General features: G+C 43.2%; 1 protein-coding gene across 1 annotated transcript in view; it reads right to left on the reverse strand.

Moving 5' to 3' along the window:
- LOC149436326 (rho GTPase-activating protein 20-like) overlaps positions 1-12,223 on the reverse strand; it is a 106,805-nt gene that overhangs the window by 66,440 nt on the left and 28,142 nt on the right. Inside the window, exon 2 of the mRNA XM_089661726.1 lies at positions 3,625-3,704. Within this exon, the coding sequence (XP_089517852.1) occupies positions 3,625-3,704 (80 nt within the window). The remainder of the gene's footprint in view (positions 1-3,624; positions 3,705-12,223) is intronic.

Below are 12,223 nucleotides of genomic sequence, written 5' to 3' on the forward strand. Positions count from 1 at the left end.
GTGTGTCATCAGCACACTTGAGTGCGAATGGTTGTGTGACCCATCACCATAGTGATATGCCACGGGCATTCCAGGAATTAAGAAAACACAGCACAAAAAATTATATAAATATAAATAAATAAACATATATAGAATATATAAAATAATAATGTCCAAGTCAAATTGAAAAAACAATAATAAAAAGTCCCAATCCAAAAGAAAAATGAAGATATCCTATATCCAATGTGCTCCAAAGAAATAATGGCGTGCCATGTGCAGAAAAACTTCAGTGTTCATCCGTGATCACAAACATATACTACACTGACCAAATGTAATGGGCTCTCAAAAGCTTAAGAGTCAAATACGCTTTTGAATATTAAATATCCTGCCAATAGGGACTTCCACCGTTCAGAAAGATGCTCCAATAGAAGGATTTCCCACACATTTGATCAGTATAAGAAAGAAAAAACTGATAGTGTAATATTGTCAAAAACGATTTATTTTCGAAAAAAACTGCATCAATTGCACTCACATGTTTAAAACAATAGAAAACGCCTTTAGTCAATTATATATGACCATCATTATACTTTCTGCCAATGAAGATTCCCACAGAGTATGAACTGGCAGCTCAGATGGAAACAGACACAGTGAAGATGGTCCTGGAACGCAGCGCTCCACGTGCGTTCCACTCACCGGATATGACGTCAGGGCGTAGCGAGGAAAGACCGGAAGTTACATCGATGCATTTCGCCCCTCCTCCAGGGCGTTATCAAAGACCCCTAGAGGTCTGAACGGTGGAAGTCCCTATTGGCAGGATATTTACTATCCAAAAGCGTATTTGGAGCACATTGGATAAAGCATATCTTCATTTTTCTTTTGGATTAGGACTTTTTATTATTGTTTTTTTACTTTTGACTTGGACATTATTATTTTATATATTCTATTTATGTTTATATAATATTTTGCGCTTTGTTTTCTTATATTTTTTTGTTTGATCATTTGAGCAGCAGCATTGGTTTGGGAATTTAATATAATTTTTTGGCTCAGTCTTTTCTTGTTGAATATTCCAAGAATTAAATTGTCACACCTTGATATTACATGAAGGGGTTTTAACTAATCTTCAGGCCTAAAATTGTTTTGTAAACGTGTGCAAAAATATGCAAAAGCAGCTTCGGAAGGGTTAAATGCAATGAGTTCACTAACAGTTTTCCAAAGAACATTGCATGGATTAGATAAGATATGCAAATGTTTGCAAGTCACTGAAAATTAGGAAGAGTTCTTAGGATGGATGAGCGATCATTACACTGAAATGTGATATGAAAATCTCGTTTCTTAAGACCGGTTGGCTAAAGAAACTCTTAGAGAGAAATAAACACATAAAGGAATCATTTATACAAAACGCAGACAGATAAACAGACTGAAGAAGCGTTTGGCCGCTCTTGTCTCTCGTCTGTTATTGTTTGGAAAGGAAAATTATTTTTCTTTGGGCCGAGAGATCAGTGAGATTCCCTTCAAGCCTGTTGAGTTAGCTTATGTATGTAACAATGTTTGAACATGGAAGGAATCAAAGTGTATTGATTGAAGCCGGAATTTACTGCTACATAAAATGTTTGCTTAATGTGACAATCAATTCTAATATATTCTATTATTGGGGTCCCCAAAGTTCTCAGTATGAGGGCTACATTGTAATTACAAACACTCACCCAAAGGTAGAAAAAAAAATCTGTTCTACAAATAAATGTGGAGCACTACCACCTTAGGAGTCCCTACTAGATTTGGGTCCTCCTATAGTCTTGCACAGCCAGGCATCACACATCTTCACTAAGACTTGCATCCAGAGTCAGAAATCAGTCCTTCAGCTTTGGTTTTGTTGTTTTATTTATGGGAATTGAACCGGGGTTAGGGGTGTACAGGATGTCCAAGGGTACTGAAAAGCTGAGGTCAACTTCCTGGAACTATTTACAAGCCTTCTCTGCAGCACAGTCTTTGTTGGAGAGCTAGCCAGTGTCTCCTTGGTGTACCACCCCAGACCTTGGATGAACTTCTCCCCCTTACCCAGCAATCTGGAGGTGTCCCTGAACAGGGAATTTGGTTCCTGTCACTTTACGAGATGAACAGTCACTGGCAGGTGGCTAATCTGGTTTTCCACCAGAGTGCTCCTTCCCCTATTTACACGGGGTGCAGGTGTACTCACTCAGGTCCTCTTTTGTACAGCTTGTGGGTTGCTACCAGGCCTATCAGCTGGGGTACTTTTTCCCTGCCATACAGGTGGTTCTCTCTCAGGGGGCCGATGAGCTCTTAGCTTTACTCCTTTCCAGCTCCAGCCCTGAAGGTAGGCCCCATCCCACTGGGCCTCCTTGCAGCCTCCTTCCTTCAGCTTCACACCTCGCAACTGAGCAGGCTCCAACACTTTTAAGGGTGTCCAGCCCCTTACCAAGCCTTTTGTTGGAGATTGGCTAAGGTCCCTCAAGAGTGCAGCCAACCAATCCTCAGATCCACCCACTACCTCTAGAGCCTTCCTCCAAAGCCCCAGAGCAGGGGAAAATTCCAGAGGGGCTGGCCTGGAGAGAGACTCAATTCCTGACCATGATTTGACCTTCTGGCTATTACACCCAGGCTGTTACTCAGCCTTCCGTACTAACAATCAGGACTCTACCTCCCCCTAGTTAAATGAGGAGCGTGCTACAAATAAATACTTGAATCATTTTTGTAATCACTATGATATAATTCAGAACATCCGCACGGGGAGGGGCAGTGACGTCACCACGCATCCGCACAGAGAAATGGTGAGTATTGACAGTGTGCGCAGGCACACCTACAAGGCTGATCTGACCGCTGTCTACAGCGTATTGTATATACAAAAGCGCACCTTTATCTTTTCACATGTGAGTGTAATACCAGCGCACATTAAAAAACCTTTTACCCCAGATAAGACACTATGCATCTCTTCTTTTTTACATGTCCCATTCGAGGAGGATAAGATCAAGCAGCTTGCTGAGGAGGATATGATCAAGCAGCTTGTTGAGGAAGGAAAGGAATTAGTTTATCATATTGACCCACGGTGCAGTCTATATTGCACACTTTTATTCAATTTGCCACAGAGGAGAGCACATTGCAATTTACTTTATATTACATTTATTGGGAGACTGGTACCACATTGCAGAAAAGTTTTTTTCTTATATAGTCGAAGATCACCACTGGAATATTAATTAAATATGCAAAGTGCATGAATATATGGACTTTATTCACTGTAATTATTGATTTGAGTATATATATGCACACTCAAGGCATTTTATTGTTTTCACAGATTTAGGTTATATATTGATGTTGTATTACTGATTAGAGCGAGCACAGAAATGCTTTATTGCTATCTGTTGTTTCATTTGGTTAAAATGTATCTAAATTGAAATGTAAAATGTAATATATGGAACTGTACTAGTCCTTGGATCGGATGGCTGCCTTAGTTAGCTGCATTAGTTTTCTTTTGCAGGCTTTTTTCTTTATTTCACCTGGTGATACTGCCTGATTCCTGTCCTGTGGTGACAACGCTCATTCACTGTACTGTATCTATGGAGGAGCGGTTTTTTATCAAGGACAGGAAGTATGTAGCACAAAAAATGTGGGCAGCTTGTTGAATGCTCTTACCTGGAATGCGCTTTGTTCTTGCTCAGGGCCCTGCCGATGGCAGACGCAGAACGTCGTCTTTGTACTGAGGCTTTCATTTTCTGCATAAAAAGCAATGGTGGAAGTACTGTTAGCACAATGAAACAATTTACCTAATAGAACACAAAAACTAGATTTGCCAAAGTTTAGTAGTACTGTGTATATATATATATATATATATATATATATATATATATATATTTATTTTTTTTTAGCTCAATGGCAAAAACTTTAGAATAGGAAATGTTTGTTATTATGATGACTGAAATCAGTTTAGTATCTGGAGCAGGGGTGTCCAAACTTTCTAAATAAAGGGTCAATTTACTGGTCTTTAGACTTCAAGGGGGCCGCATTGGCCAGTGGGAGTAGACATGTCTCAGGCTTGGGGGTCAGTGGGAGTAAAACAAAATTACACAGCACCCATGGTCAGTGGGAGGAGTAGTGCCTTATCATTGGTATTAGTTGGGGAAATAGTGCCCCATCATTGGTATGAGTGGGAGGAATAGTGCCCCATCATTGGTATCAGTGGGAGGAATAGTGCCCCATCATTGGTATCAGTGGGAGGAATAGTGCCCCATCATTAATATTAGTTGGGGAAATAGTGCTGCATCATTGGTATCAGTGGGAGGAATAGTGCCCCATCATTAATATTAGTTGGGGAAATAGTGCCCCATCATTGGTATCAGTTGGGGAAATAGTGCTCCATCATTGGTATCAGTGGGAGGAATAGTGCCCCATCATTGGTATCAGTGGAAGGAATAGTGCCCCATCATTGGTATTAGTGGGAGGAATAGTGCCCCATCATTAGTATTAGTTGGGGAAATAGTGCCCCATCATTGGTGTTAGCGGGAGGAATAGTGCCCCATCATTGGTGTCATTGGGAGGAATAGTGCCCCATCATTGGTGTTAGTGGGAGGAATAGTGCCTCATCATCAGTGTCAGTGGGAAAAATAGTGCCCCATTGTTGTCTGTGGGAGGAATAGTGCCCCATTGTTGGTGTTAGTGTAAGGTATAGTGCCCCATCATATTTGTTTGTAGACAGAATAATGCCCCATCATTGGTTTCAGTGGAAGAAATACCTCCCAATCATTTGTGTCAGTGGATTAAATGATACTCAATTGTTGGTGTCAGTGGGAAGAATAGTGCCTCACTGTTAGTGGGAGAAATAGTCCTCCATCATTGTTGTTAGTGAAAGGAATATTACCCCATTGTTGGTGTCAGTTGATTGAATAAATCCCCAAGTAATTTACTTTGACTATGGTAATAATTGTGGTATGTCCAGTTTCTTTACTCAAATTCCCAGGAACTATCTAGAGCAAGATCTAGATTTTCATGGCATTTACTGACTTCTAAAACATTTTGTTTCTTATTTTGTTTTTATGTGGTCAACAAGGATCACTGCTGACGTTAGGGTTTGCCCATGTTCTACAAATCTCAACTGGAGATGTGTTCTTATAAATCTTTTTAAGCTTCTTACTAAGTCATTCCAAACTGGGAGCTGTTCCTTCTGGTGAGGCCATATTGGGTAACGGACTTTGACTTTGGGCTTCGATTTTCAACCTGTCACTTGTGCATATTCATCAACAAATCTTTGTCTTTGTTATGTTCCCAAGGCAACTCCTCATAGCTCAGTTCACTTTGGGCTCCGTGCTGTAACTGTGCATTATCTGTCAGCTAACTGCCAGCTCCAGATCTGTATTTCTTGGCAGAGAAAGATCCTAATATTGTTCATTTTAAACCCATTTATGGCTTAAAGCAACATTAAATTGTCTTGCTTTTAATCTGCTCCAGCTAAATACTCAACATTAAAGATATATTACACCATGTCCATAGGAAAAGTACAAAACATAAAAACACAGTAGAAAACAGAAGAATAAACTAGTATAATCAGAATACAGAAATTCAAGAAAGAAAACTATGGAATCATAAAAATCCTATGCTGTTTTTGCTTCCATGAAACCTCATTTTGGTTTTTTTGGGATGCTATATGGCTAAATGTCTGTGGACACCTACACCATTACACCTAGAGGAACTAGCTGGACGTTCCATTCCAAAACCATGGCATCAATTTGGATTTTCCCTCCTTTTGCAGCAATAACAGCCTCCATGAAGCCATATCTTTATCTTTCCAGTGACACTACCTGAACAAATGTTTGTGGACACCTGACCATCACACCTAAAGGAGCTAATTGGACATTCAGTTCCAAAACTATGGTCATTAATTTGTATTTGCCCTCCTTTTGCAGCTATGACAACCTCCATGAAACCTCATCTTTATGTTTCAAAGGATGCTATATGGCCTAATGTTTGTGGACATCTGACTATCACATGTAAAGGAGCTAGCTGGATGTTCTGTTCCAAAACCATGGGCATTCATTTGGATTTGCCCTCCTTTTGCAGCTATAACAGCATCCATAAAACCTCATCTTAACTTTTCAGTGACACTATATGGCTAAACATTTGTGGACACCTGAGCATTGCATCTAAAGGAGCTTGCTGCACATCCCTTTCCAAAACCATGACCATTATTATGGAGTTGACCCACCTGGGAAGGATTCACTAGATTTTGATGTGTGTCTGTGAGAATTTGTGCCTATTCAGGGTTTTATGCAGGACACTCAAGTTGCTCCACACCAAACTTATCAAACCATGTTTTTATGGAACATGCTTTATACAGTTGAACTTAATCATTTGAAGGGGTGTCCACATCCTTTAGTCCAAAAGTCACCAATACCTGCTGCTCAGTATTTAAAATAAATATTTGCCTAGTGAGTGGAAATGTCGCCAACAGCAACAATGAGATATGATATACAAGCAACACACTCAAAAGTCCAAGTTCAACACATTTTTATTTTATAAACAAACAAAAATTTATATGTGTAGCCATCACATTTTGGGGCTCAAAGGTGCCCCTTATATCAGAGCTTCAGGTATTTAGAAGTGGACTCAGAGGCTGGCCCCATGGATTTACATCGACTCTGGGGATCAATTACCCCCCCCCCCTCTCTTGGTTCATATCTCCAACCGGGATGTATGGGAAAGTAGTGGAACCCAGAAATTTTTATTGTGTGTTTATTTTGAATACTGGGCTGGCAGCTTCTTCAAATGAAAGGATTTCCATGACCAGTTTGAATTGTGACAGGAATGAGAAATTAGAATTGGAGTCCCACACTGTGCTGGTCAAGCCTAGATGAACGTTTTTTCCAAAGACAGACTGTTTATGAAGCCAACATGGTTCAGATGTGTAGCGACAGTCTCCGACAAGTGTTGGCTTTGGAAAAAATCTGTCTTTTAAATTGAAATGTCACACCATGATATTCAAGTCCAGATACACGTTTGTCCCAAAGACAGACTGACTACAAAGTCAATATGGTTCAGGCTTTTAGCTGCAGCTCTCGAAACTTGTTGGCTTTGGAAACAATTTGTCCTTGGAATAGGTTTGTATTTGGTCTTGAATATCGTGATTTGACTAATCAGTTCTAGATTTACTCATCCAAAAGGGATACAGACAGCAATAAAACAGGTATCAGAATGAGAAAGAGTTAAAGCCCCTCTACAATTTTTCACAGGAAGTGAGAAAAAAATTACCCAATAGGGATACTGACAACAGTACTTCTCTATTCTATCCAACACTAAAAAAGAAAAAAGTTTTGGATTGATGTACAGATACCTTTTGAAGACAAAAACGCATTGGCTCCAGAGCCTAACAAGCACAATAATATCTGTGTCACTATATAAACATACCTGGGGGGGCATTTTATATCATTTTAAATGATTAAAATCTTGTTTGCTAAGTGATCATGCTAATGCATTTTATTGGATGCTTCTATTTGGATAACACAAGGCTATAAACAGAGCCAAATAACCAATGGGTACACTTTTTGGCTACTTTATGAGGTTTTGCTTCTAGAGCTTAGGGCGGAAGAAATACAGTTCCTAGCCTGAATATTTAGTAGGCCTTGGCCAATCCCTGGGGAGGTGTGCCCAGATTGTGTGTCTGGGGTCACTATTAAATAGTCTGTAGTTCTGAGGGTTCATGTCTTTTTTTTTTTTTTTTTTTTCCCCCTGTGGAGATGGATCTACATGCTCAAAGGAAGGTGGCCCTTGGACCCCCCTCCTCCATCTTTTTTGGACTAGAGCAGTGGTTGTCAACCTGTGGGTCGCAACCCCTTTGGGGGTCGAATGACCATTTCACAGGGGTCGCCTAAGACCATCGGAAAACACATATTTCCGATGGTCTTAGGAACCGAGACACTCCTCCTCTATCCGTGTCCAGGCGATATGTGGGCGGGGTGACATGCCACTCCTGTCATCTGGCCACACCCCTGGGATCACCCAACAGCTCCTCCTCCTTGCCGGTGATTAGCTGCCGAAACTGTAGCTCAGGAGAGGAACACAGGCGACCAATCACCGGCAAGGAGGTGGAGCTTGGAAAGGAGGAGCCGAGCGGCAGCTCGAATATCAAAGAAGATCGAGTGAGGGAGCTGCCGGAGCGAGTGAAGAGGAGAACGGTTAGAGAAGGAAGACAGCTGACCGGTAAGTGTCTGTACCGTGCAGATGGTGCTGGCTGTAGATGGGAGACGGAGGGAGCGAGCACAGGCTGCAGCAGGGGTCAGCAAGGTAAGTATCATTGGTGTCGGTGGGAGGAATAGTGCCCCATCATTGGTGTCACTAATACCAATGATGGGGAACTATTCCTCCCCCCACTGACACCAACGATGGGGCACTATTCCTCCCCCCACTGACACCAACGATGGGGCACTATTCCTCCCCCCACTGACCCCAACGATGGGGCACTATTCCTCCCCCCACTGACACCAACGATGGGGCACTATTCCTCCCCCCACTGACACCAACGATGGGGCACTATTCCCTCCCCCACTGACACCAACGATGGGGCACTATTCCCTCCCCCACTGACACCAACGATGGGGCACTATTCCCCCCCCACTGACACCAACGATGGGGCACTATTCCCCCCCCCCACTGACACCAATGATGGGGCACTATTCCTCCCCCCACTGACACCAACGATGGGGCACTATTCCTCCCCCCACTGACACCAACGATGGGGCACTATTCCTCCCCCCACTGACACCAACGATGGGGCACTATTCCTCCCCCCACTGACACCAACGATGGGGCACTATTCCTCCCCCCACTGACACCAACGATGGGGCACTATTCCTCCCCCCACTGACACCAACGATGGGGCACTATTCCTCCCCCCACTGACACCAACGATGGGGCACTATTCCTCCCCCCACTGACCCCAACGATGGGGCACTATTCCTCCCCCCACTGACACCAACGATGGGGCACTATTCCTCCCCCCACTGACACCAACGATGGGGCACTATTCCCTCCCCCACTGACACCAACGATGGGGCACTATTCCCTCCCCCACTGACACCAACGATGGGGCACTATTCCCCCCCCACTGACACCAACGATGGGGCACTATTCCCCCCCCCCACTGACACCAATGATGGGGCACTATTCCCCCCCCCACTGACACCAATGATGGGGCACTATTCCCCCCCCACTGACACCATTGATGGGGCACTATTCCCCCCCACTGACACCAATGATGGGGCACTATTCCCCCCCCCACTGACACCAAAGATGGGGCACTATCCCCCCCCCCCACTGACACCAATGATGGGGCACTATTCCCCCCCCCACACTGACATCAATGACGGGGCACTATTCCTCCCACGTTGACTCCAATGATGGGGCACTATTCCTCCCACTGATACCAACGATGGGACACTATTCCTCCCACTGATACCAATGATGGGGCACTATTTCTCCTACTGATACCAATGATGGGGCACTATTCCTCCCACTGATACCAACAATGGGACACTATTCCTCCCACTGACATCAGTGATGTGGCACTACTCCTCCCACTGCAAAATTACTGTTAAGAAGTATCAATGAAAATAATTTTATGGTTGGAGGTCACCACAACATGAGGAACTGTATTAAAGGGTCGCGGCATTAGTAAGGTTGAGAACCACTGGATTAGAGGCTGGACTACCTTGCTGTATCTCTGGACTGATCATTGCCAAGATCTGTGAGTAGAGCCCCATCCCCTGTAACTTATGCCACTCAACTGCAAGAACCTAGAATGCTGAAGCCTTTTTAAGTGCTCAACAATTCTCCTGGTCCTCATCTTGGAGTGAAAGACTGTATCTTAGTGATGCTGCTATCTAGAGATAAGGCAAAAGAACTCTGCAGATTTGTGCTCAAGCATTTTGAAGTATCCCATTTTCTACTGTCCTCCCCAGTTACCAGTTCTTTAGTATTAAACTTTAAAAAGGCACCCATGGACTGTTTATGGTGCCAGAGAGGATGGATTGCTGCTGTGTGCCTGGAAATCTTGAAATGATTTGGGAGAGAACCTGTTTAATTCTACTGTGGCTCCCTTGGAGGTGGTGTTACAATAAGCTACAAATAAAGTGTGTGTTCCAAAGCAGTAACTCAGAGAGTATTGTTAATGTTTCATACTCTGAATGGTCTAGGGTTGTAAGTGGTGTACCCCAGGGTTCAGTGTTGGGACCCTTACTTTTTAATATACTTATAAACGACATAAGTCTGGGATTAAATATAGCATTTCAGTCTTAGCAGATGACACCAAGCTGTGCAGTGGAATAACGTCCTTACGGGATTTCTCTAACTTACAAGCCGACCTCAATGCACTGTTTAATTGGGCAACTATGTGGCAAATGAGGTTTAAAGTTGATAAATGTAAGGTTCTGCACTGGGGGGCTAAGAATATGCATGCATCATACATACTAGGGGGGGGTACAACTGGGGGAATCAATGGTGGAGAAGGATCTGGGGTTCTGGTAGATCACAAGCTTAATAATGGCATGCAATGCCAAGCTGCAGTTTCTAACACGAGCAAAATCCTCTCTTGTATTAAAAGAGGTATAGACTCCAGAGACAGATCTATAATTTCCCCCGGTAAAAATCATTAGTAAGACCTCATCTGAAATATGCAGTTAAGTTTTGGGCACCAATTCACAAAAAAGAACATTTGGGAACTGGAGAAGTGCAGAGAAGGTCAGCCAAACTGATAAGAGGCATGGAGGAGCTCAGCTATGAGGAAAGATTAGAGGAACTGAATTTATTCTCTCTTGAGAAGAGGAGATTAAGGGGGATATGATCAACATGTATAAATACATCAGTGGTTCATATAGTGAACTCGGTGTAGAGCTATTCACCCTGAGGTCATCACAGAGGACAAGGGGGCACGCTTTACGTCTGGAAGAAAAGAGATTTAATCTCCAAACAAGGAAAGGTTTCTTCACAGTAAGAGCTGTGAAAATGTGGAATAGACTCCCTCAAGAGTTGGTTCTGGCCAGCTCAGTGGATTACCTTAAAAAAGGCCTGGATTCTTTCCTAGATACATAGAATATAACTGGATACTAACATTTATAGGTAAAGTTGATCCAGGGAATATCCAAATGCCTCTCGGGGGATCAGCAAGGAATTTTTTTCCCCTGCAGGAGCAAATTGCATCATGCTTTGCTTGTTTTTTTTGCCTTCCTCTGGATCAACTGCGGGTATAGGATTTTTTTTTGAACTGGATGGACTTTTGTCTTTTTTCAGCCAGATTAACTATGTAGCTATATGTAATGGATTAAAAACTGTGCAGAATGGTTTCGGAAAATGCCTGACCTGATGAGATGATGGGACCAAAAAATACCCTGAGCCACTTCCTTTAACAATTCTACCAGGGGTACTAAGATTGAAGGGCAGGACCTGGTGGGACTGGTAGTTAAGCTAAGGGTGTGTTAGCGGTTGAAAGTCTGTCTTGTATGTGGCCATAGTAGGCAGTCAGAACACACCCAACTAATTACAGATGCTGACTTTTGGGGCACACCAGAATTTTCCTTTAGCTCTCACTCTCTCTTGATGCGCGGGTGAGGGCTGGTGACCGGATGCTCGACCCATCCTCCTGGTTGTGTGACTGTACCCCCTCACTCCTAGGAGTATCTAGACACTAGCCTACTTCTCCCATGGCTTGAACGTCAGGTGGCATCACTAAAACTCTTGCTCTGTCACCACATCCACTGCGCTAACTCAAGAACACACACAATGGTTGCATGTAGATAACGTCTTTCTTTACTGAAGCAGTCACTCAAAAGAACAACAATCTGGGTGTCAGACCCCCAACCCAGTCTAGTATTAAAGTTTTGGCAATTTCACTGTTGTAAGTCTCTTTGGAGCAAGTAAAGTGCACTCAAGCCCAGCTAAGGGGAACCCAGAAAAAGTGCAGACCATTTTCCACTGGACAACCCTTCTCATGGCCAGAGCTCTACTACTCCCACTAACTCCTCCCACCATGTTCATGGGGATACTGCCAGGAAGGAATTGAAATCACTCTCCTTCCCGGAAGGATTTAAGAGAGCAACAACTTAATTGGGCCACATAGTGGGCCAACCTCAGTCTACCTACAGATGTTCATGCAACAGCAGAAGCCTTTGGAGCAGCTTGTGGTCCTTTCCTCCCAACAGCCTTTTGGACTTCAAAACCATAAAAAATACCACTGAAATTCAGATTTGGACTG

The sequence above is a fragment of the Staurois parvus genome, unplaced genomic scaffold (genome assembly GCF_062004578.1).
Source record: "Staurois parvus isolate SC_StPar_1 unplaced genomic scaffold, SC_StPar_1.0 ptg001377l, whole genome shotgun sequence".
Classification (NCBI taxonomy): domain Eukaryota; kingdom Metazoa; phylum Chordata; class Amphibia; order Anura; family Ranidae; genus Staurois; species Staurois parvus.